The 27,504-nt window shown below is 39.8% G+C and overlaps 1 protein-coding gene across 1 annotated transcript in view; it reads right to left on the reverse strand.

The window, feature by feature from the left end:
* Nucleotides 1-4,328: 4,328 nt before the first annotated feature.
* ANGPT1 (angiopoietin 1) overlaps nt 4,329-27,504 on the reverse strand; it is a 264,971-nt gene continuing 241,795 nt past the window's right edge. The window contains exons 8-9 of the mRNA XM_090040502.1: nt 15,415-15,545; nt 4,329-6,632 (exon numbers count right to left, since the gene is read on the reverse strand). Coding sequence (XP_089896628.1) covers nt 6,472-6,632; nt 15,415-15,545 — 292 coding nt within the window. The 3' untranslated portion in view covers nt 4,329-6,471. The remainder of the gene's footprint in view (nt 6,633-15,414; nt 15,546-27,504) is intronic.

The following is a 27,504-nucleotide window of genomic DNA, read 5'->3' on the forward strand; positions in this document are numbered from 1 at the left end:
CTACCCTGGCATGAAATTAAGCATATATTTGCTCAGAAACTGCATTCCTTTTTGAAAATATCTGGGAAGTTTTTGAGTGATAAGGTGACCATTTAAAAAACTTTATTATTGTTGGTGGGGGTGTTACTATTATTGTTATTGTTATTATTATCATCATCATCATTATTATTTTATTTAATTCCAATCTATTTTGACTCTTTCAGTGAACACTGCTAGTCTACTCACAATCTTATCCTAGCAGGGCCAGGCTGATGCACTGGGAGTTGCCATAATAATGGGGGTTGCCATTCAGTCTTAGACATCTCCACAAAAAAGCCTGGATTAGAATGGTTAGTTGTACAATGTGAAACTGCCAGCTTAATTCATATGTAGGCCGTTGATTAGTCAGCCTGGCCCATTATACATCTAGGTTAAAATTATAGTGGTGTCCTTAAAAATGATCTGATTGTTTCTTCTCTCCACAGCCTTATCGGCTGTTTCCTGCCATCCAGTCCCTCCAAATATTTCCCCACGCTTTGAGCTATTTATGTTTACTTTCTCAAAAGATGGCTGTTCTCCAATAATTAGGTTTTGGATCACATCTTATTTCTTAGCAGATAACGAAGTTATTCATATCTTCAGTGATTAGTGCCATGTATTTTTGACTTCAAACGCTGGGCAACATTAGAAGACTTAATATAAGAAAATATTGAATGACAAAAAAACTCAAGTAGCACAAAGTTAAGATTACCTGATAGCATCTAATGCCATAGAGTGCTGAGTTCAGCAAAACTCACACTTCTGAAAACTAGGAAACGAAGAGCTAAGGTGTATTATTTTTAGATCGCTGAAAAAAATTAGAAGATTGTGCGTTAGGGATGGTACACATCTGTTAAACCTCAACTTGTCCCTAACCTGAATCTGGCAATAGGCAATGGGAATTATTTTGCAAGTATTTTTGCCTGTGTTGTTTTGTGTGGTATAGCAGTGGATGTATGGACTGGTAGAGGGCTGACATTGAACAGGTTGGGAGTCTTGTGATTGTGATATGAAGGAGCCTGTGTTTCTTTGGAGTAGGCATGTGAAACTTCCAGCCTGCTGTGTGCGTGTGCATGTCTACACGTACCCATGAAAAAGAGAGAAAGAGACCAAAGGAAAGAAGTATGTGAGAGACCGTTGAGAGAGAGAGATACAGTAGGCTTCATTAAAAAATTGCATTGTCTAAGTTACCAGGAATGAATAGTAGGGTCTGCTTGCCAGGTGGACTGTCAGCAGTTAGCTGGGAGACAGTGTGGTCTGGGGGTTTAAATAACATCATGTACCCACGGCTGAAGTGTCTTTCAGGGGATGATGCAATTGTAAAAATTAGCAGATGTTGTATTCTTCTGTGGAGTATGTTAAATGTTTGAGTGGCCAGCAGGAGTAGGCAGCTCTTGCTCAGTACAGGTCACAGGCAGAGTGAGCCTATACATCAGAGTGAGAGTCACCCTGGTAACTGCTTCGGGAATTTGAGGTTAAAATGCCTTAGTTCTTCATGTCCTTAGTGTTCAGTAGTTTGAAAATGCTAAACTTGATGTTCTAGAAGAGCATGAGAAACTGGCAAACAACTTTCATTTTGTATTAACAAGGTTTTCTCATTGCATTTCCCAAGGTTTGGAACAGGGATCTGTGTGTTACTTGTAGAATAAATGTGGCATTTGCAGCTAGAACGATTTGTAATTAGAATGCTAGGGACAGGCAAAAGATCAGTGAGGGAAAGTGCCCCTCCCCCACTGCATACTCTCTTATAGTGAAATGTGGAGTATGGGCCTCGCTATTTCCTCTCTCAGCTGGCTTTGCCACTTGCCTTCCTCCAGTACATAGGGTATGGTCTACTTCCTAGGATCATCTGATCCTCTCCCTGTCTTTCCATGACACACTAAAAGAGTTTGTTGCAGGGGATCAGCTTTATGGGAAAGCAGGGATAAGGCTCAGGTCCTGGCAGACATGGGCGAGAAGAATGTGGAGCGGAGAGTGAACCCACCATTAATCCCTTCCCTTCCTGGATTGTGGCTCTTTACTCCTTGCCTCCCTAAAAAACCAGAACTGGGACACAGTCTCTTCATTTTTTCCTTTTCCTTTTTCTTTTCTTTTCTTTTTTTAGTTTCTGTGACAGGCCTGATCCTGAATGACAGTAGTCAGGTGTCAGTTCAGTTCACTAGCTGCTGCCTAGCTCCTCAAGTTCATGCAGAAACTGGTAGGCTAAAAGCTTTGCAGCTACTCCAGTCACACGTGTTGTATTGTATAATCAGTTTATCAGCTAGGATTAATCCCACAGAGAAAGAGTTCGACTTTTTCCATTGATAACATTTTTATTTGCGCCCTTGAAAAGCAGCAGTAGGTAACATGCCAAATTAACATGGATGTGATTGTTTTCGTCCTGACAGGAGCTGCGGCTTGGCTGACATATCTGGGCAAGTGAAATTGGTTCAATATGTTAAATTTAAGAAAAGTTGTTTGAGTTTAAGTTTGCTTTCCCAGAGATGTATGTGTTGGGAATCACTTGCTCAAACAACCACGTTCTGAATACTAACACTACCCTGTGCATTCATGAAGTGTGTACAATCTCAGGGAAATCTGCATGAGTGCCTGGTTTTGAAACAGAAATTATTCTCGACCTTATTTTTGGCACTTTACTGTACTTAAAGCGGTAGCTTAGAAAACAAGGTTCTACCTGCTATGAAATACACATATACACCTATCCTTATTTATTTGCTCTCTCTGTTTGCATTTTGTTTAAAAAAAACCCAAATGAGTAAGTCAAGGCCAGGCTAGCTTTTTAGCATTACCATGGTATAACAGGGGTTAAGGGCCCCTATTACTTTAAGAGGAAGGGAACAGCAGGCTGGGACTGCAGTGGGTTACTGGCAGCTGCAAGACTTTAAGCAGCCAACGAGATAAAGACAGGAGTCACAAAGCTGCAAACAACTGTCTGGGGCAAATTGCCTTGCAATAAGCTACAGGGACAGGTCTGCAGACAGGTTGCTAAATAGTAGTGCAAGGGCAGCTGAGCAGACTGCAGCAGATGGGAACAAGCTGATAAGCCACCATTTGGCTGCTTCCCCCTGTGTCTGCGCCTTCCCCCTTGTGTGCCTGGCAACTCCCCGGTGGGTTGCCAAAATGGCTGTGATAACCACTGGTTCTCACTGGGGAGCCAACATTTTATTTTCAGTGAATTCTTCCCCTAGCCCCCTCCCCCAGCAATTCTAAAGATTCTCTGTAAAAACACAAATTCCATGTTTTTTCACATTTTTCCATGACAAACAGATTTCTAGGATCCCTGCTAAGTGTCCTAAGGGGAAACCCCTACAGAGGGGTTGATCTCCCATGTACCAAGGCTGCTGGAGAAGCAACACTCACAAATGCAGGTACCCAGGAGACCTGGAGGGAGCCAGTTGTTGGAGGGCAGTGTGCCAATTGTACAGTCCTTTTACCATGGAGGCAAGCCAGGCAGCGGGGTGGCATCCCTGGAGGCCGGAGTGGGAGAATATAGAACAAGAGTGGCCTTGGAGGGGGAGGGGGGAGGTGTGCTAGCAGTGGGACTCATTATATGTGGAAAATTTTAAAAACACCTTATTTAGATATATACCAAAAGCAAGAGCTTTTTTAGTTAATTGTGATTCTTCAGTGGAATGCCGCAGATTTGCATTTTTAGTTGGAAGGAATAATACCTCCTCTTGCGGATTTATTACACTGTTGGCTTTTGTGTTGTTCTAAAAAGCTAGGTTGGTCTGAATGTGATCAATGAACAAGCCTAATTAAGCTGAAGTACCTGGAAAAATGAAGATAAATGGGCCACCAAGAGAAGCTGAAATTGGTCTCTCAGTTTTTAAGAGCCATACAAATGGACAAGATCCATATCTAGGCAAAAGAAATAAAAAAAGCAGTTGAGATTTGCCACTTCCAGATTTTGTACATTCAGGGATGATTAAAGAACACGCAGTCATAAGGGCAAGAGAAACAAATAGTTTGATCTGTAATTTGGCCAGTGGAATGTGAGAAATTTATCCCCCACTGCCATGAAAAAAGAAGCAATTTGATAGTTTAACCAAGAAAATGAGCAAAATAAAACTGAGCTATGGATTTCAAAGGTAAAAAAGAAAGTATTTAATTCACACAGTTTTGCTAGCACTCTTTCCCAAAAGTACTCAGCACTTCTAAACAGAATTTAAAATGAAAGTTCTCAGCATGTTAAATGACACACATCTGCCACAAAAATGTATTCTCTAATGAAAGTAAATGCTAGAGTCTGGAGACTTCATTCTATGTTTTATTATAAAGAATAGGAAACTGCGTCTGATTTTTTCCCAAACAAGATAAATAAACAGCAAATAACATGCTTTGGTTTTATTTATTGATATTTTAATGTGTTTTGTCTTTTGCAGTAGGATCTACAAAACGGTATTCGTAACTTGAAGACCTGGAACAAATACAAATCTTAACACAGTGGAAGACAGATCATAGTTTTTGCACTCCAGTGAAAACAATGTTGAAAACTGGTGGAAACAGAGAAAAAAAAAGCACTCTGAAGAAACTGCTGAGTAAAGAACAGCTGAGTAATTTAATCAGCACAACACAACAAATTAACCCCTTGGGCATGAATTTTTTTTTAAAATATACAAATATGTGAAACAAAGACCTTCTTACTTGAAGAACACTGAGCTACAATAGTTATAAAGAACCCTGTGGAGCCCCTTGTTTATTCTTTCATGCTGCCAACAAAATCCATGCAGCTTTTTTTCTCTTAAATGGAAGAAAGCTGTTAAAGAGCACAGAGCTTTGTTGGTCAAATACCATCATTCCTTTAAAAAAATCTGTTGCTTTGCCTACTTCCAATAACAGTATGTTTTTAATATGACACAAACACAAACAAAAATATCATGGGCATGACATGGCTTCTGTTGAAGCCAATAAGAATATTACCTTTGACTTCAGTGGGCATAGAGAACTGAATGTGTAGAAATTAATTTCCAAAGTGGATTCCCTGCCTTCCCCTCAGTAAGAGTAGATCAGCAGAGATTTTAAACAAAAAGCCTTGTGGCTGTCAGCTTTGCTGACAGCTGAACCTTTTTCTCCCAAGTTCTCCTTGTTGTTAAGGCACCTTCAATTCCAATAGTTGAAATATTCACCTCTCTGGGTTCCCTTTTCCTGGGAAGTGATATGTATAGCACCTTTCTAGAGTTGGATAGTACAACCTTTTGTGATTTTTGCAGTCATTTGCATTGAATAGCATCGAAGTTGCATGTACAAAATTAAATGGCCATTGCTGTAAATATAAACATGCTATTTACAGTTAATAATTATTCCTTTATTCTTTATAAGACTGCAATGAGCGCTTTTTTATAGTAGTAGCCAAAGCACAGTGTAGAACTGACATGCCTCAATTATTCACAAAGATGAAATAATACAGAGAAGAAATGAACCTCTAATAAAATTCAAAATAATTAACACTAAATTGTGCACATGCAAAGATAATGTAAAATGAACCCATCTGCTTAACCTATGCATTTATACCATTTCTATATATCCTAATAGTCTCCTTTCCTGTATATGTTCCAATGAAACATTATACACAAAGCAATATATTTCATCATGAGATAGTTCACATTCTTTAAACTTTCCTCCAATTTTTCAATGTGTCATTCAGGCTACTTTAATGTAAGAAAAAGCTGCACCAGGAAAAAAACCATGGTTACTTTTGTTATCACACTATAAATCCTAGCTCAGGGATTATGCCAATTATCTGGATTACTTACACTTACTTTGCCCTAACAATACAGAGCAAATGAAGATTTTCTGCATATTATCCTTATTATTTGTCATGTACTGTGACCCTGTAGATTTATCAAGAACAGGTTTTCTATTTTAGAAGGGGTTCATGAAAAATAACTCTAGCATATGCTATTTAATGCTGGAAGTAAGAGAAATGCATCCATCTAAATTCAGTTCACTTAAGAAAGACTATGATTAGAGTGGTCATCTCAGATATTTTAAGACATGCATTAATGGAGCCATGTCTGTAATACTTTTGTATAGATGTAATAATATTGCAGTGTTGAAACAAATTCTTCTCAGTGGATTATGGCAGATTTATTTCTGTTCTTCAAAATCCATTATTATTTCTGTATAATCCTGTATATTTTTGCATCCTTATACAAAGGAAAAAGCATCAGCTGGCTGGTGCTAGATTCATTCATAATAACCAGAACATGAAGATCACTTGTTATCCTTTGCTGGAAAAAGCATTACAGCTATCTCCTTGTGAGCTGAGCTGTCTCAATGTCTTCAGCACAGGAAGTGACTTGTGAAGAGCTAGGCAGGCAGTGAAGAAATAGTGGAGCAATTTTGAGGTAGCTCCAACTTGCTGTGTCCAAGAAGCCCCCTTGTCTTGTACTTCTGAAGGCTACACAAGCAGTTCTTCAGTTTTATTCTTTCATTTACTCCTGGGTACGTTTAAAAGTCTAAAGGCCGAATCATCATTGTTGTGGAACGTAAGGAATAGCTGGGGCCCTTGAAGTAGTGCCATTTTATCCCATTAAGTTTCCCATGGTTATGTCCCGCGGTATAGAACATTCCATTCAGATTGGAAGGGCCACAAGCATCAAACCACCAGCCTGAAACAATTAAGAACAAACAATAAAAAACTAAGAACGTTCTCAGTTTTACAAATGAACCTGGCAGTGTTTGGCAGCCCACAGCCCATAAATACTGAGAGTATGGCAAAGGCTTTGTTTGCTCTCCTCCCCACCAACTAACTACTGGGTCATTTGGTGTTCAGCTGCACAGATACTACCCTCAGGGGCAGGTTTTTAAAGTGTTGATATGCCAGTTAGTGGAAGATAGGTGCCTAAATGCCTTTATACATATACCCATGAGTACACATAATATCTGATGCAACAAAGTAACAATGAATAAAAGTAAATTAATATGTATGTTTATATACATCATCATGCATTCTATCAGTCATTCTTAATTATGTGAAGGATTTTACAAATTATGGTTAAAAAATAACATACGTTATTGAAATTTTTCAGTGAGGATTTTCAGGTTGTTTTTCATGAGAATTTTCATGTCAAATTTTCAGTGAGAATTTTCCTGTTAAATGTGTGGTATGTTTTTCAAGCTATGTGTATTGTGTTCAAGCTGTTGGCTGTGATTGATCAAATGAATCATATGATTGGTCTTCTTCTCTGACTGGGCAAATAATGTTTATCTATTATATGAACTGACTGCATGTGGGCTGTGTTAACATTATCACATATTCATATTTCCAATAATCCACAGAGCCAATTGTGCAGGAAACTTATGAACCACTTCCTAAAGAATTTATAATCTAGTTTAAACCAGACCAAGCAAGTGGATTTTATAAACAGATGGAATGAGCTAAGGAGGCGCAACAGGGATAGCATCGGTTGTAAAGAGTAACCCATGAACACATGGATAGTTTTGAGGGTTTTTTCTCTTTCTAAACAAGCTCAGGTGTTTAAAAAATCATGAGGCAGGCCCCCCCCCCCAATACTTTGAATGCTATTTATTTTGTAGACAAGTCACATTGACTAATGCATGTTACAAATGTAAAGCTAGGAAATTCCTTTCTACTTTTTTCTTTTAAATGAAGATAAGATTCTCATGAGTGCCGGAGCTGGGACTTACAAAAAATACCAAATAGCATGAACCTTGGCCACACTGAAATTACAGGGATTAAAGGATATATACTAACAAAGAAGATCAAATAGTTGATACCCTGACTATAAGGAAGTCAGTGGGAATTTTGCCATTGACTTAGGAACAGAATTTTTCCCAGAAGGCTCTGCTAGGCTGAAGGGTCTACCAAAGCCTATGGTGTTCAGCTGAAATTGCCAAAAAAAGAAATCAATCCTCCCTTTCAGCTGCAGAATGCCCATGCCCCCACTCCATAAGAAGTTAGCACTGGTAGCTGATTAATGCATTGATGAGGTGTAGGGTTGGGTGAAGGACTGCTGTTTTGTCAAATCCACGTTAAGAGCTGTGTGAATCCCTCAGGAATGGGGTCTGAACATCTTGCTCCTTCCACAGCATGTAACTGCACAGGCTGCTGGCTTTAGTGCCCTGCATGTTCCTAAAATAGAAGGACAGCATTTGCCTCAGGACAAATAAGCTTACAAAGGTCCACTGCTGGTCTGAGAAGAAGCTTTGTTTTCAGTGGTCAAACAGAAAGCACCAGGTAGTGGGTATGCTTCCCTTTCTAGAAGTGTAGTCTCTGCCTCATTTTTCCATCTTAACTTAGAAGCATCGCTACATATACAGAAACATCTGTAAACGTGTTGCAAGCATCATCAGTAGAGATGCATTTTGGCCAAATCATGATTATAAGCAATGCATGTATTTATTTAGCTCAGTAGCAGGCATTTTCGTTGACTCTGTGGAAGAATTCCATATCTGACAAATTGAGATGCAGCTGTTCAGTTTTACACATTCACCACTCCCAGGCTAACCTGTGAAATTCACAACTGAGACCCACTTTGTGCAGTGACCACCACAGAGGTGATTCCCGTGGTGTCAGCAGATTCTGTTCTTAGTGCTCTATCTACCTATAAGAAAGAGCCCTTTGTTTGGGGATATTGTAAACCACTTGATTCAGCAGTGACTGTGATTTGTACACAGATGCAAATTTACCCTGCCCCTTGCATTCAGATCTATATAATTTATTTTTTAGCTTTGTAAAGTAATTTCTTAGATTTTGGGTGATTCTTGGGGGTTTTGGGGGTTTTTTTCTTTTTTTTTTTAGAAGTAACACTTCATAATGAAATCTTGGGGGAAGAATTTATGCCAGATAAATTCTGGCAAGCTCCTATTTTGATACACTTGACCTCTCTTTGATTACAAAGTTATACCTAAGGGGCTAATAACCAAAGAAAAAGAAAGCTGTCCAGCTGATGTTCTATGGTAACCAGGGCATAATCTCTGTAGAAACTTAAGATAAAGCTAAACAGAAAAATCTAATCCTCATTTTTCAAAGCAGAACACAGATGCAGCTGGGCTCTGTTTACAGTGACAAAATATAGCCATGGCAAGCTGTAGTAGTTACCATTCCATTTTAAAGGAATAGCAATAGCATAAATGTTTGGCCTTATCTCTGGTATCTTTGTATTTGGTGGTGTTCTACAAAATATACCCAATGGAAACAGAATTCTGAAATGGTATCAGGCAATAAAAGCACCAGGAGCATTTTTTACTTGATAGGGGGAGGGAAGTACTGAACACATAGTTTTCCTTTAAGACCAATTTTTCTTTTTTAGAAAGTTTTAAAAGTGCCACTAGCAAGCATCTGCTCTTCATAATCCAGCTACTAGTAATCATATGTGTGTTTTGCTTTTTAAAGATACCTTTCCAATTATTACACTAACATATTGTTTTTCCTTCTCACCATTGGGGGAGGGGGGTTAAGTTTTTCTCCGTTCTTGCTTACAGATCTCTAAAAGGACCTCAGTGAAATGTAGGTCTCCAAAAGATCTTTGAGGGAGGACATAGGAACTGCTGTTCTCAGTGCTACCAATGGTCCATCTCATCTAATATACTGTCTGTAACAGTGCTCAGTACAGTATACTTTGGAGGTATCCTGCAGTAATGGGATACCCTTACCCCTGGAAAGGTTTCCTCCTACAATTGATGACTGGCTTATCCCTGGAAGCTAGGGGGATTTAATTCTTTCCAAAGATCTTGTTTATTGTTTAATGAACTATAACAACTCTGGATATTCTTGTTATCCACATAAATATCAAGTCCTGCTTTAAATCACATTAGCTTTTGGCTTCCGTGGTAGCTTTTGGCAATAAGTTTCATAGGTTGTTCAAGTGGGGAAAATATTTCCTTTCATAACTTTTAAATTTGCTGTCTTCCAATTTTAGTAAATGCCTTCTTATTTTGCCATTCTGGAACAGACTGAACAGTACTGCCAAGTTACCGTTTTGATTTCTTTCTATACAAGTATCATGTCCCCATTACCTATTATCAGTCTCCTATGAAAGGCAAAGTGTTCCAGTCTTTTTCTTCTCTCAGCATTTGAGAACTTTTGCCTTATACCTAAATTGTTTTTATCAGTCATCTCTTACTATCTCCTCTTTTGACATAGAGCTACCAGCAATCCTACTGAGCTGTAACATTGGCTTATATAATGACATTATAATATTTCCATGTATCCTCTATCTCATTCCTTATACATCCTAACATTCTATTTAATTTTTGGTGGCTGATCAACACCGAGCATAAGTTTTCATTAACCTCATGACACTAATCTTTTAGGTCAGTATTTGAAGTGAATCATAAAGAGGAGAGGCCATACGAAAAGGTGACAGGCTCTGTGGATGCGGGGGGAGAGCAGTGGATGGTAATATATTATGCCTTCAGCAAGGTTTTTGACACTGCTTCTCACAACATTCTCATGAAGTCAAGAAAATACAGACCAGGTGAAAGTACTGTAAGGTGGATATGTAATTGGTTGGGTCACTGTTCTCAATGAATAGTCATCATTGACTCAATGTCTAATTTGGAGGAGACATTAAATGGAGTTCACTGGGGGGTGGTCTATCCTGGGTGTGGTACTGGATTTAACATCTTAATTCATGATTTAGGCTGGTGGAAGTTGGGGGGTGGCAGCCATTTTGGCATGCCACGAAGTAGCCTATCACCCTCCCCGAGTTCCAGTCCAGTCCTCTTCCTATGCTTGATCTGCTGCTCTGACTTCTGTTTCTGAGCTTATCTTCTGCTATGATGCCTGGGGGGGGGTGGGGAACAAAGGCTGTGATGCAACGAGCAGGCACAAGGGAGGGTAAATTCAGAGGGAAACAGGTGGCAGTGGGCAAGCTGCCCGCTTTCCCCACTACTTAACCCCCTATCACCTATCCCCCACTGTCTCACCGCCTTCCTACCTCCCCCACTGCTTGCACCCCTGCCGCCTTACCCCTTGCCAGTTCCTTCCCTGCTGCACTGGTAGTGATGAATGTAAGATGATCTCCAATATTTAGATTCTATACATGGAAACTTATAGCACATTTATATATTTTCCATGGACAGAATTGAATTATTCAGGGGTCTTCTTAAATTCAGGGTCATCTTGTATTTGGATACATGTGATAAATTTATTTTGAATGCTTCAACTGAGTACATTCTTTTACTGAATATATCAAGTGTGTTCTACTGATTTTTCCAGTGATCTAGCTTCTGTGTGGGCCTTCATTACATGATCTCTAACCATCCTTGCAAAATGCCACCTAAAATGTAACAGTTCCCAGCTGAACATAGGGCTGACTATTTTATTAGAAGATAGTGGTTGTCTAATGTGTGGAGCTTTTTTGCAGTGAAACCCACAGCTTATCCATGTTTAAAATGTACCTTTATGAAAACAAAACAAAAAAACTTTTACTTATTCTGACACAAAATCCAAACTGTGTAAGTGCCCAAAATTGCCATAACTACCCAAGTACACCTTTGTGTGTGAAGGTGAAATGCGATTTAGAGCTTTATGTGTTCTTAGCAATTGCACTAGCTGTAACACCTACTTTTCCCTTAGAATTTTCTTATGACCTGATCCTGCTTATCTCATGAACTCAGATGAGATCACTCAGTTCAGTGATGGTAAAGTCTCCTCTGAGGTGCTCTGCTCAGTTTTGGACTCTGCAAAGAGGTGAATAAATTGGGAAGAGCCCAGAGGACAGCAATAACAATGAAGAGTGGTCTGAAAAACATAGTATAGGAGGAAAGCATGGAGGAATTGGATTATTTCATCTACGGAACCAGAAGATTGATTGGCAGTTGTATAGGTTAAGATAACAGTCGTCCAATACAGAAATGGTGGTTATATTGATGATGGCGATCCATTTTTTTCTGTCTACTGGACAAAATACAGGACTTTAAATTGCAACAAGAAAGATGTACTGTGGGTGACAGGAAAATAATTCCTGATTATGAGAGTGTTTATGCACTGGAAAAGAGTCAGAGCTCTGTCATTGGCAGCTTTTAAGGTGAGGTTGCCCAAACATTTGTCTGGAATGATACAGATAAGGAGGACCCTGCTTTGAGCAGGAAGTTGGAAAAGATATGCTTTTAAGGTTTATCCCAGTCCTATTTTCCTGATTCTCTGCTCTTCTCTGGAGCAAAGTATGTACTTATGTGTGATCTCAACCTCTCATTCAGCTGCTTAATGTGAGAAACTGTATGTCTGTGGAAACTTTATTCCTCCAGGGCTGCTATAACTGTGAAATGGGAAAAGCGACAGAAATCATACAACGATACCTTTTACAAACAAACACCCTGTGGATTGTGGCGGGCCTGTTTCAGTAACAGGTGGTATAATGAAGGGTTTATGTTACAACAAATTAAGGTAAAGAAAACCTGATCTACAGTAGAAGAGTCAACCTAGTAACTACTATGCAAATAGAGCATAGAGGCTCAGTGGGAATAGAATTTTTAAGGATCTAGGCCCAAGTGCTTTACAAATGTGCTAGAACTAATGATTATTGTTAACCTTCAGTAAGTGTGCTTTAAATACATATGCTTCTGCCTTCCGCCCAAATAAGCTATGGGGCATAGGGAGAGATTACTTCAGGCACAATTGGTAGCTAGACATCCAGTTGGCTTTTAACATAACAGGACTTGAGCATCAAACTCCCATTTATGCCTTTGAAAATCTTTCTTTCCAAGTGATTTAAGGCTTAAAATACAACTTTTGTCTACAACAGCACATACAGTCTAAAGAAAAGGGTTTTTTCTAATGAGGTTATTGAATAGTATTCTCTCTCCTCCCCCTTCCTCCTCATATATTTAATCTTTCTAGGAACAGAAGTTTTGATGAGGATCAAATGGAAAGTGACAATTAATAAGATCACTGATGGCAATGTGTGTTTGGTTTTCAGTCTCACCTATAAACGTAACACAATCAGGGGGTATAAGTTATCTTGATCACTATTCCTGACAAATATATTCAGTTTACCTTGCAGAGATTATGGGATTTTCAGCATTGTCAGGATGGATGCAAACGTGCTTGTAGATTTCAGGTGAGTCATAATTGAAGGGTTATCTGTGGTGCTGCCAAAACCAACAGGAGGCCTGACAACATGCCGTATAGGAGAATACTTATTTCTGAAGGACTTTTTTAACAAAATTTTATCACAGCCACTTTTCCTAATCAGCATTTTGTTGTGACATAAACTTGGAATCAACTTAATAAACAATTTGGGAGTTTTAAGACAGCTGTTGATACTTCTCAGAGAGTAAAAAAGACAACTTCCTGGAGTAAACACAGTTGAACATGTGAGGAGGAAATTAACAGAGGAAAATATTTAGAAACTAAAAAAAAAGACCAAGCAATTAGTGAGTTTAAGGTCTTGGCCTTCTTATAAAACCATAAATTACTCAAATAGCCCTAATCACACAACTAATTAAAATACATATCCCTGAAGTTTCAATTGAATCTATTTGCATATTTGCTTGACATGTTCCTCTTAATACTTGACTCAGACTTGCACAGTTCTCCTTTCTGCTCCCTCTTTTCCTTTGCTCATCAAATGTATTGACATGCTATTGAGATTTTCCTGTTAATGGATGGGCTGAGCATAGCAGAATATACCAGTATGTGGTTTCTGTGGAGGGAGAGATAAGCAAGCCAGGACAGCCAACCAAACAAAACCCTTCCAAGGTCCCTGAGGCAGCTGCCAGGGAGATGGAGTATGGAGTAAATTCTAACACCTAGGCTTACAGTCAAGGCAACCCTAGTTTGGAAGTCCTTGCTGGACTCTGAATCGCTGATGGGATGAATTGCAGTTTTTATTACAGTCAACTCTGTCATCTCCTGAGCACTGATTTGCTGCTGGACAATCAGTGAACTTCAGAACTGTTTGCTGCAGAAATAGGAGGCCTGGCTTCTGGTTATTTGTCCACTGGAGGATGTTCTCCTGCTTGAGTTTTACTATTACATGAACAAGGGGAAGAAATTAAGGCATGGTAGACCCTGCTCTAATATAAGTCTTGTTTCCCTTGGGTGTTAGCATCTTTTAAATTCCACCACTGTTGAGTATTTCTAGCTAGCTGAGAAAGAATACAGCTCATGTGGACTGGGCCTGCACTAAGCATGTGGGTGAGTGCAGGCTACTGAAAGCCTCGCTATTGTCAGTAGGTATTATCTGTAGAGGCAAACATACATCTGGCCTGGACTGGCAAGAGCAAATAACCTCAAGCCAGAGTGTCTGAGTTAATTTCCTCAAAATAACAATTTATAAATTTACCAACTACGAGGAAACTCCTTTCTGGAGAAATGAGAAAGAGAGTAAGTGAAATTATATGGCCTGTCCTATGCAGGAGATGAGAAAAGTGATTATTTTTGGCCTTCAAAACCTGTAAGCTATTAAAGACAGCATTTTTGTAGCTCCAGAGGTTTTGTGCAATCAGGTATGTATAAAAGCATAAAATATGTTACTTGGAAATGCTTTTAAGAATCTGGAATAAACACTAGACCAGGGAGAGAGTGCATAATGCCCAGGGTTGGGGAAACGTGAATTGTGAATCTGCTCCCCAGTTCCAACCATGTGTAGGGACACACACAAGTGACATCAATGTTATTATAATATATTGGTGTTCCATTTTCCCTTGTGGTTTAAGTTGTTACCTCTTCTCTGCTTTACTTTCCCCATTCTTCCTCCTCTCCTCTCCCTTCTCGCTGTTCTTTTGGGGCTTAATTATGCACAAAAGCAATAATGCTTTAATTTTACTGGCTTTATTAAAGCAGCAAATTATGATAGTGCAAATGTAGTTATACTGGTATTGTTCTCTCCATCACTAAAGGAGTGGAAGGCAAGGCAGGTTAGCACCTTAGGGCGCCAGACACGTGTCTGCTTCGACATGTGCTAATTAGCACACAGAGCAGATTCAATTAACCAAGTCTGCTGAAGCCTCTGCTTCACATGTATTCAGCATCCCTGTGCTTCAAAATGGCAATGGGGCACTTTAACAAAACTTATTACACTGAATACATGTGACGCTGTAACACTGAATGCATGTAAAGCTATGGGCATTTTAATTGGAGCCTCTATAATTAAAGCAGCTCCCCTCCACACACCCCAGAGCACATGTAAAGATACCTTTATAGACTAAACCACATTTCCCTGCCTTCTACCTAACTTCAGACTAACACTCACTTATAAGGGGTTGGTTAGCCATATTAATCTGAAGCCAAGCTGGAAGTAGGGTAGCACTTTAGAGACTAACTAGTTCAGAGTGGCGTGGCATAGGCAACCACTAAGAATAGAACAGCTCTACACATTGAGCTATTTCCTTCTTCCTCACCATAGCTTCATCATTATCAACATGGAAATACAAAGCATAATCTACTTCATTTACTGGATGTCTTCACATAACTGTGCTTACCTCCTGTTAGCATGAGGGCACATTTGCACATGCAGTTGTCATTGTCAGCATCTTTAGTACTGAATTCAGCACCATGTAAGATCAGGCTACTCTGTTTTCCAGCTGTTCCTGTGTGCCCTTTCAGATACAGCCTAAAACAGTAAGAGAAAATAATCTGTGTCACCAAGAGTAACATTTAAATGATTCAGGTCTTTTTCTATGCTAGGCTTGCCTTTTATAGTGATGTACACAAGGAAAATTACTGAAACATCAGAAATGTCTTGGGCTCTGGCTCAATTAGTTTGTTATTTCAGGTGTAAGATGAGGAAATTCAGGATGCTTTAACATATCTTCACCAGGGTGAAATTCCTGTCATTGAACAAAATAAGCATAAGTCATTTAAACTGTGAAAAAGTGAGTATAGCGATAAACACAGAGTTAGCAAGAGTAAGTCCAATGAGGGAAAACTGGATGACAGAATCTGTATTTCAATAAGTAAATTGTTAATTTTAACACGGCACAAAATATTTGTTAGGAATACTTCCCTTAGTGCTACCAATCTCCAGGGATATTCTATGAAAATTCGAAGGATGATCTAGTGAATTAGCCTGAGACCTCTACTAGGCTTTCCTGTGTGACTCCTGGATTATATCCAGAGGGGGATCCAGGAGGAGTGCACTGGATCACTTATACCTCCTCTCTTTGATTCCTGATACACCCCAAATTTAAACCAACTACTTGGCAGTTGCAGCAGCATTTTTAGTCAGGCAATGCTGAGGGAGTCACTTGACTTCATGGCTCATTATAATCTACTTGATCCCTTCGAAACTGTTCATTAAACAGGTGTTAATGACCCCCTCTTCTTTTTAATGGGCTTAATGTTCCACCAAACAAGTCGTCTTTTTTCTGCAATTCTGCTGTCTGTTACCTGCTTTTAGTAATGAAGCTCCTATTTCACAACCTCACAGATTATTTTTAAGCCATTCCAATCAAATGACATTTATTTTTGCTTCAGTCTTAAACTGAGTAATACAGCCCTAGGCCCTCAGAATATTAGTAAACCTTCTAGTATAGTTTTAACTGGAGAACAATACATGCGGTTTTTATATGGGATGATGCACCCAACTATTTGCATCCCCCCTTTTCAAAATTTCCCTCACCATCCCCAGCTATTCAACAGCTTGGTGATTAGGGAACTCTCCTGTGAAATGGGGCTGTAGTTTTAAAGAGACTTAACTAGAGAGAGGTTTAGAACACAGCTCTGCAACTTCTTAGGGCTATATGTAAAATGTAGGCACCAGCACCACTGCTACCAGCATGTTTCAGCTGACTTCAGTGTTAGCAATGTGTTCTTGCTAACAACCAGTTGTTCTTGTTCTCCTGGGAACATGTCTCCCTCCCTGCGTCCCTAGTGAAAATCTGGATTAGGAGGGGCCTTAGACCTAGATGCTTAGGTGTTCAGGTTGAATAATCTCTGAATATACATAGAAGCCAGGTAACTTAACAGTCCAAAATGGAGCTGACACCTGAACTTAGGGGCCCCCTTGAGGCTTGTGATACTCTCTTTAAAAGTTAGATAATTTAATTCTTCCTAAATCCTGTTTAGATATCTACAGGTGCATCTACATGAGACGTTTACTGAAGAATTGCCTAATTAGCTCCCCAGTAAATATCTCAGCATTTACATGTGAAACGCTATTAGGATGTAGTAAACTAATTAATGCCACAGCAGGTTAGTACTTGTATGCAAGTACTATCCTACAGCAGAGATTTTTACTGTGCAGCAATGCCTGTCTAGATGCTGATGGGGCTGGCTGGGGCACAAGGGTGCTTTAATGTGGGGGCTGCTTGTTGGCCACAGTCTCATGCTTCAGTTATGGTCCTGGGCACAGATTCAAATGTGGCATCTGGGAGCAATAAACAGCATGATATGCACTTGAGTTTATTGCTGCACATTAACTGTATATGTAAATGCACCCTATGTGACCAAATGGAAGCTGGCTCTCAGTGACTTGAGATACCAGTCTCTGTGACCTCTCCCACAAATTCACTTCAGCATGTTTGAATATACAACCTCTGCTTTATCATTCTTATTGTTTACATAAGTCTTTCCATCTAAAAAAGGCAATTGTAGAATTATGTTCTCTTCATGCTTACATCCTCACAGAGGGAAATTTCTGAAGACCAAAGCTTGCAGCCTTGCTCACTAGTTGGGTGGGTTGAGCAAAAGTTCAGGGGCTTTATGCCATGCTGGCCTAAGATAACAACACAACTACCATATGTGACTATACAAAGTTATTAAAATAGAAGTGACAATATTATTAGACATGGCAGTGAAACAGGTGAATTGCTTAAGATTTGGCTTTCTTATAACATTCCAAGCCTGTCGTGAAGAAGACAATGAACTATCAGCAATCATCTAGAGCAGTGGTTTTTTTCAATTTTTGTTTTGGCTGGAGACTTTTACACCTACAAAATATTGCTGCTCGTACCTGCTGTGTCTCTGCATGGTCATTCCTGGTATCAACACCATTACTCACTGTGTATTGACCAAACAGAAGATGCACTGCTGCTATTAACATTTAGGCACATACCCCCTTGGCAAAGTATTGCATACCCCCAGGGATATCAGCACCACACTTTGAAAGCCACTGATTTAGAGAAGTTATCATAATCATGTAATATCTAACCTTTATTTTTATCACCCATCTAACTCACTTTTCTAGGTGCTCAAAAAAGAAAAGAAACTAAACAAAATGAAACAGCACAACTTACCATTCCAAAATACTCACTTATTATATAGAATGAGATTTGAAAACCACTGAAGCATTTTTTTTCCCGCATGATTTATATAGCTTAGGGGGTTATATAAACAGAACAGCGAAGGAGAGGATGCATCCTAAACATGTTTTGCTTTTCATTGTTCCTTCTGTGTGATGCGTTCTAACTAACTTCAGTCCCTTTAAACTAAAAGAAAGTATACTGTATAGAAAGCCTAGAGCTAAATGGTGTTATGCAAACATCTGCAGAGCAATATGAAAAGTCATTTCAACTTCATACCAGAAACTGCACTGTTTCAAGTGATTAGGTCATCTCAAATTCTTCGCCCAAACTGTATAGCAGCCACAGCCTGTTTCTTGAGTTTAACTTCTGAACCCTGAACAATGCCAAACTCAACTTCCCTTTAAAGGACTTGTATTTAGTTCTACACTTTTGGAACCAGAGTTAATAAGGATTGTGACATAAAAAATGTGCTGTTAAAAATAACCCCCTCTGGAATAAATAAAGCAAAAAGCCATATAGCAGAACAGCCTGTGTGTTTACTGTCATTAACTATCATGGAAATGCTTTCTCCTACAGTGTTTTCCTACAAAACACTTATTTATTATGCTCAGAAATAAGGGTAAACCTTGGCTGCCTGGCAAGCAGTAGTGAGCTGGTGGTAGGCCTTCAGCCATTTCATTGTTTGCTGCTTCTACATCTAGTAAATCTCCACTGGTTGACTGCTGAGCAGCAGAACTAATTAAACCAGAGGCAGCACTACGTGAATGCAGTGATGTTGCTTCTGTCTGGGGGCTAGTGCAAGCAAAGCTAGTTTGTATGCCTCTGCTACATGCCTGGCAAAAGAACCATGAAAGAAGCAGGATGTGGGACTGGAACTGGGGAGGTGAAGGCTGTCAAATATGTTGAGAATAAGTGAGCCAGGGACCTAGCTGAAGGCAGGGTTTCGTCACAGAGCCAAAATGATTGAGAAACACCCATCCAGATGATAGCTACTGCTTCCATTCCAGCATCCACTATATTAATTAGCACAGATTGCTGTGTTTTGTATCCAGGGTCATATGTGAGTAGTGTACACTGTGAGCTGAATTCTAATATCCTTTATGCACTTAAATGATATTTTTCCAGTTGCATAAGTGAACTTTTGGCACATATGTGCAGTTTGCAATTCTATCAGTCACCTTCAAGTACACACATAGTATTGATGCATAAAGGTACGTGTATACACTGAGCATGCACTTATCAGCAAGTATCTGACTGTATGCACCCCCATGTGTGTCCATGAGTCACTAAATTGTAGTTGGACAGAAAACCATGACTAGCAAGTGCTGGACAGAGGCAGGGAGGGGCCTCCCATATTTCAGTGCCAATAGCTAAGTGGTTAGGGCACTCAGGTCCCCCACCACCCACAGAGGGTTTTAATGGGTATCATCTTGACTGCCCAGCACTCACCCAGTGCTTTAACCACTAGGCAACAAGTAGGACAGACTTTTTTCATGCTCCTTTGAAGCTTAGCCACTGTACCTGGCATTTAATAGTCACTGAATAAATTTAAAGGAGAGCAGTTCAGTTGGGAAGTTTATGCCCATTTGGGATCAAGCATTCAGATTAGAAATCAATACATTCAACCTTTCAGAAGTACATCTATCCTGCTAAGGCCCCACACCCTCTGGCTTATTTTCTTCCTTCTGTCTTCAGAGATCATCTTTGTTTGGCTGAACAAACGAGGGTGGGAGGGAGAGATTCAAGAAGAGACCTGTGGTGACCTGTGGTTACAAGACTGTCTCAGCCTTTTTTTGCCAAATAACTGAACCTTTGCCTGTGGGCTGCTGGTTAGAGCATGAGGCCGGAAAGCAAGAGACGTGCAAATTCAAATGCTTTTTGGGGATGGTGGGGGTTGTCCTAGAACCTAGAGCACTTGTTTCCTAGTGAGTGCCTTAACTACACAGCTTTTGAGGTAAAACATGGGAGTATACTCCTTTTCCTCATTTTTTCTGGGCCTAACGTAAATAGCCACATAGCCACCTGGCCAGTGCATAACCTACTGAATGTGCTCAGTATATATTCATGAACTTATGCATTCCTATTGCAAAGGAAGAAAATCAAAACTACATGTAAATGCTGAAGTACAATGTGGGAACCTGGGAAAATGCTATTTAGGTGCACACAGCATAATAGAATTCTGTCCATAAGCAAAAAGGCAACATTTAGAGAGAAAGAGAGAAACAATCACCTTCACCTCTAAAATGTGCCTGAATCTTAACTATTTTAATGAGCCAGTGACTCTTGGGTCTGTTTTTGTTACTTGTCACAACAAGAAGTTACACATACTTGGACAGAAACTTGGGTTCTTAACTTCAGTTCCCCCTAAAAACAATTTTTTGATTTGTTTAATGATTAATAAAGTGTTTCTTTATCAATGAGTGCTATATAAAACTGGAACAACCCTTAGACCCTGAAGGATATAACATTTCAAGGGTTCAGTGTTAATTTTTTTTAGTGTCTGCGTGCGTCTTTCATATATTACCAAACCTCATGGAGTCTCAAAAATAGCAACAGCTGGGTCTGAATAGCAATAACACCCTCCAGCCAAGACATCATACAACAGCTGAACAGCAGAAGATAAAATGTAAATAGTCACTTGAGGGTATAGAGGACAGGGTAAGAAGTCTGCAAAACACACAATGAGATGTAATATAGCAAGTGTCCAGGGAACCTGAAGATTTTGCCTAAAACCTTTAGTATTACATTTTCCTACTAAAAATTCTCACTATTTCTCTGTTTTGAAATTCAGGGGCCATATTGAATAATGGAATATCAAAACCTTGAAAAAGGAGAGAGGTTAATTAACACCTGTGGAGTGGAGAGAGATTAGCAGCAATTACCCCAGGGAGGTAATAATGCATCATGAAGTCAATTAATTCACCAAGCACTGCCTGAATAGAAATGCTTTTAACCCTCCTGAGCAGTTGGTTTTAAAGTTTAAGTAAAGAAGGAATCAAAGGATGGGATCAACCACAACTCCCGTGGAGCTGGCCCTGAAAATGTCTGTTCACGCCGAGGGTAAAAAGGTAATGTAATGCATGGTCATGTCAATGTGCAATGATAATATTGTATTTACACCTTTACTGTCACATTTGTTAAAGGCTTACTATAAACTGGACATCCAGCATTATATGACTGTATCTTCCTCTTAGGACTTCAGGTTGGTGTTGTGGGGTAGCTAGATCTGCAGGAGTTGCAACTGGTAGGACCACTAGAGAAAACTTAGTAAAAAATAGGGATCAGACAGAAAAAAAAACAGCCAGTGGTCCTGCAAGTTGTGTGTTGAATAAAAAGCCCAGAAGACCCCAGATGTAAAAAAAGTTAAGTTACAAAAACACAGCAAGATGACCAGCAGGAGGATAATAAAGGCAGACCTTTTATTCTTGCCCTGAGCAACATTTGATGGAATGTGGGAGGCTGAGGTTGAGCTATATGTCTTCTTAGTTCAGCTATAGCCTGTTTTAGGTAGTCATTTTCACCTATTGATAGTGCTCAAGGCCACTGTATTGACTTAAATAATCCCCCCTCCCCCGCAACTGGCATAGGGAAAAAAACCTCAGCTTATAATCACAGGCAACACAATCTCATTAAATACATTGTGGGTACATCTATACATCCCATTAAGGGGCAGCAATAAACTGCAGAGCTTATTGTGTTCCAGTTTATTTCTCCTGGGGAGCTCCCAGGTATGGATGTGCATGTGTGCCCAGACTGCAGCATACTGACCTGGGTTGCAGTAGCCCTGGCTGGGGTGGGGGAGGGGGGAAGGGAGGGGTGGTGCTGCTCTGACTGGGCACAAGGGTGCTTTATCATGGGGCTAGCCAACAGGCAGCCCCAGCATTGAAGCAGCCTCATACCCCAGCCATCTGGTCAGTGTCTACATGTGTGCTGCTGTGCACAAAAAAAAATCCGCAGCACGGTAGTACTTGCAGTATTAAGAAACCCCACAGCAGATTAGTACTTGTAGTATTTACAAGTATTACCCTGCTGTGGAGTTTATTAATTTTGTGTACCCTAATTGTGTTGCACATGCGTATGCTGAGTTGTTTACTGTATAGTTACTTAATCAACTCTGCATAAATTTCTCAGGTAGATGCATGCTGTCTGTCATTAACTGCTGCCAAAAGCAGCATGTGCTCAGTGATGAAAACTAACTATAAAGTTTATCAGATGCAGCCAACAATGAATATGACTATAAAACACATGGCCCACACTGGACAAATATGCTGGTGGGAACAACTACTACAAGAAGGGCTACACTAATATTCAGATGGCTATGCTAACCTATTCTTGTGATGGTTCCCAAAAGCATGTCTGCCCAATGTGGGCCATAGTTTTGTAGTCATGCTTAGTATTGGCTGCATTTATATGGCAGTGCCTATTAAACACAGTCCCCCTGACCACCAATTCTTTTTCAAATCACGGTGAGCCACAACATTACATACATATCCAGAACCCCTCTGTTGGCCCCTCTCTTAGTCTGGTGCATATGACTAGTGTGGACCCACTCTCCACAAGGTGAAGCTGGACCAGGCTGCCCTGCACCTTATCTGTATATATATTTTTCATAGATTTCATAGACATTAGGGCTGGAAGGGACCTCGGGAGATCATCGAGTCCAGCCCCCTGCCCAAAGGGCAGGAAGTCAGCTGGGGTCATAGTATCCCAGGACTTGTGACAAGAACACCTGGCTCCAGTCATTACTGGGGGCTAATTAACACATGGATGCATTGTGGGGAGTATCTGGAGTACACACACATATTAAGCAGTACTGAGCTGTGGGGTTGCTGTGGCTTGAAATGCTATTAACTCTGGTGGGACCCATCCAGGGGGAAAAGTTGCAGAAAGCAAAGGACTATAGCAGTGGGAGGGGGACAAAGTCAAGGCAAACTTCTAATAATTAGGGTCTATACTTAGAAAATTATAACATTTTAAGTTTTCCATAAATATAGTTTATTCATTAGGAGGTCATCACATAATCACGGTTGCCTTCTCTTCGATTAAATATGGTAACTTTAAATAGTTGTTAGCTTCCAGTTCTTTTATCAGCCAACTGTTTTACCATAAGGTATATGGCCTGTTATATTGTTGTATGTACACTGGAATAGCTTTGTCATTGCTTATACAAGATGATGTTTATTCTGGACTATGAATAAGCAGATGTATGCTTGTACTACAGCTTGTAATACAAGATACAGCAGAGATGTCACAAAAATAATCATTGTAGTACAATGTGCTGCTAAGTTCAAAGATGATCTCTTTGAACTGCCACTTGAAGTACTGATGTTCTATTTTGAAGAAGGACAATTACAATTATATTTGTCTGGAGAATAGAACACAATCCCCATGCCCTAAGGAAATGCATGGGCTGGACAGCCTGAACTGTAGAACTGTTTTTCAATGGAAAATTGGCTAAACAAAATATCTCATTGTGTAAAGTCTTTGGGTTTTGGTTTTCAGTTTTTTCCCCCCTTTGTGGAATAATTGACATTTTATTTTAGGGGAAAAAAATCAGATTGATTCTAGTAATCAGTGTTAATTATCTCCATGGACTTTCTGTTTCTGCAGAAATGACAATTTTTGCCCTAATGTAGTACTAGGAAATACAAGCTAAACTACCTTATAAAGTAAGGGGACTTTGTGTATTTCCAGCTTCAGGAAATTGTAGATAAACAATACTCTAGAGATGCAAGAACCAGATAAACTAAGATGATAATGCCATTGTTTCGATAGTACTAAGGATGGATAACTAGCTATAAAAAAACCTAATGCTGACCTGAACATTTGCCTAGAACTCAAACAAAGCCAATCCTGAAGCAATTTGGTTAACTTTAAATATACATTTTTTCCCTTCTACCCCTTTACACTTTCCAATTTTGGCTGGACACAGATATAGAAATGCCAAAAAGTATTCTCAAAGGATTTTCAACATAAAACTATGGGGAATTTCAAGAGAAACCTGTGTTTGAAAAGTTTCTGAAGTATGGATAAGTAGCCAGACATTCTGATGCTTATCATTCTTGAACTTGTGAACCTTTTGAGGTTTGCTTATTATTACTGCCCCTAACAGAAAAAAAAAATACCATTTGTTTCGAAGACTATTAGATTAGGCTCGTCCTCACTTGTAGGTGGCCTAATCCTACTTCAGTAAATCTGGATGAGACCCAGAGAAAAATAAATGTAGTGAGGTTTGAAGTATAATTAGACCATTCAAAGTAAGCCTATGGTTCAAAAAAGTTTTACTAAGTGATTTAGTTGAAACATACAGACACATTACAACTATAGGGGCATTCAAATGACTTATACTTTAGCTTGGAGGTGTTGGTTGTAGCTGTGTTGGTCTAAGGACATAGGCAGACAAAGATCTTTGGGTAAAAGTGATATCTTTTATTAGACCAACTAAATATTTGGAAAAATTGTTCTTGTGCCTGAAAGCTTGCAAAGAGCCATTTCCCCACTATTTAGTTGGTTTAGTAAAAGATTTCATATTTACCCAAAGAGCCTTGTCTACCTATTACCCTTTAATTGTATTTTCTCCTACATTAGAAGTCCATAATCTGCCTATAATTGTCAATATTTGCTAAATACCACCAAAGTTGCTGACTCTACAGAAGTCTCAGAAATTACAATATGGTATATACTAGCTTTTACTGTGATGACTATTGTACAGGTATTAAGTCAAAAAGTTAGGTTGTACTGCATTATGGCATTTAATAAATGATTTACTTATTGTTTCTCTGTATAATCAGCATAGAAGATTTCATTATAAAAGTTACTTGGTAAAATATTATATGAAATTTGCTCAAATTCTTATGATTTGAAACAAGCTGACCTGCATGACTCTTATGCAGTAGAATTTCACTACTTTAAATTTTAACTGCTTGCCGTAAGTTGCATATAAAATTGCTGGAATTATTTCACTTTTAAAAAAAAAGAGTTAATAGCATACTCATGTTAATAAATTAGAGATTATGTATGTATACACCACAAAAAGACTATCAGAAATAATTATATGCTAAGCCATGTGTGTTGCATTCTGATTTTACAATCAACTATCAAATTCACGACATTCAGGCTAGGCACAGGCACTATACTGTTTCCAGTTTAGGTGGTTGGAAACTGGTTTATACCTGTAACAAGACAGAAGTTCAGGGCACATAAAGCAGTTTCAAAATGCAGATCCTGGTCTAAGATAGACCAACTCCATGTTGTATCAGACTTACTTGAGCTAGCTTGGACCAGGCTATTTAACGTCTATGCCAGGTCTGCTCATGAATCAAGGTACGTTGCTCTCCGCTGGTATTCCAGGAAACTTTGTGGGGCCTCCTAACCCTTCCCTGCCCCTGCAGAGAGCCATGGCTTGGCTGCTGCACCCAAGAGCTCTCTGTCTGTCAGCAGCATGCTGGACAGAGGCAAGGCATTGTGAGTGGGGCTCACGAGCTGCTGAGGGGAGGTGGTTGCCAGCAGCGCACCCTGCATTCTTGGCCCAGGTTGCTGGGGGACACAGAGTGCCCCCAGCCAGTGCCAAATTCCTAGCTGAAGCTGCTTCTCTGCACCTGCAGGGCATGGCTGCCTGGGAACAGGAGCCCCTTTTTTGTAGATTGCTGGTTTCAGCCAGAAATTCAGTGCTGGCTCTGGGAGGGAAAACCTGTGAGCCCTTCCCAAAGCCATTGCAGTGGAGTGTCCAGAGTGTCCCTGTCTTGTCCAAAGCCTCAGGACCCCGTACTACAGCAGCTTTGGGAAGGGCTCACATGATCCTCCCCCCCTCCTCCCGAGCCAGTGTCAAATTCCTGGATGAAGCTGCTTCTCTGCAGATGTGGGCTCCCATTCCCAGGGAGGGAAGCCATGACCCCACAGCTGCAAAAAAGCAGCTTCAGCCAGGAATTTAGTGTTGGCTCTGGGGTGGGGGAACTCCTGTAAACCTTTCCTGGAGGTTCTGTACTTCAGGGTCCTGGGGCTCACGACGGGCCAAGGACAGTCTGTGTCCTGCTGGCTGGGAATGTGGGGTCTGCCACTGGCACCACCTCCTCGCAGCAGCTTACTAGCCCTGCTCCCTACCCTGCCTCTGTCCTGCCTGGGCTGGACCCCCATGCTGGAAGGTGTCAGGAGTGTTCCCAGCCTTATGGCCTCAGCCAGTGCAGGCTTCTGTCTACCTCCCCCAACCAAAGACCAAACATGAGTTCAGTTCACTAAAGGTCTAATCTACGCAGTTTAGACAAATATGCATAGATTGGATTGATTCTGCCTTGGGCTTTTTGACTGTTTATACCTAGCCCAAGTCTTTTATTTTAGATCTCCTATTTAGTGGAAACTAGTGAGTTCCTTCTGGATATCAGTCATGTATTCCCCCATACAAAGAAAGCTGTGGGAAAAGTATACAATGAAACATACGTAATTTTTAACAAATCCCTATTATATATGTCTATTAATAATTCATAAATCTCATCCTAGAAAACTAACTTTTATGGAATTAAATTTCTACCTGGGTAGAAAAAGACACTATAGGTACTTTCAAATACTAATTCTAATAATAATATTTCCATTTACACTCTCTCAGATGTTTGTGACCTTTATTAAAAAACCCAGCAAGTTATTTTGTGCCAACAATTGCTATAGTTTACCTAATTTTTGGATTGGCGTTCTGCTAATTATAGTATTGGCAAATTATGTTTCTATAATAGAAGCCATTGCACGTAGACTTATAGGAAGGTAGGACTGAAAGGGACCTCACAAGGTTATCTAGTCTAGGACTAGTCATCACTAATTAAACTTTTCTAATCAAGTGTCTGTCTAACCTGATCTGGAAAACTTCTAAGGATGGAGATTCCACATTTTTTCTAGGTAGCCTGTTCCAATGCTTGACCATCCTCATAGTCAAAAAGTTTCTACTAATCTCCAACATAAATTTCCCTGCTTCAGTTTAGCTCCTAATCCATCTTCCTATTGCTCCTAATCCTGTCTCTTATAGCCACAGAGTAAAGCCCATCTTCATCATTTGTTCACAAAAACCATTGTATACTAAAACAACATTATTGAGGTGGCAAAATCAACACTCAACTGTTAAGACAATGTCCGAATTAAAATTGTCTGTGCAACCTTTGACCTGTTTGTGCATATTATGTTATGACACAATTTTTATTATGTGATTGCATAAGAATGTTTCCATAGGATCCCCTACCTCATTCAGTGCACAGGGTGAACAGTGTTCATTTACTTACAGCTACACAGGATTTTGTTTTATCCTCATGGGTTAATGTGTAGCTACATGTTTTATTTCCTGCAGAC

The sequence above is a fragment of the Crocodylus siamensis genome, chromosome 3 (assembly GCF_052110815.1).
Source record: "Crocodylus siamensis isolate JL-2025a chromosome 3, ASM5211081v1, whole genome shotgun sequence".
NCBI classification, from domain to species: Eukaryota; Metazoa; Chordata; order Crocodylia; family Crocodylidae; genus Crocodylus; species Crocodylus siamensis.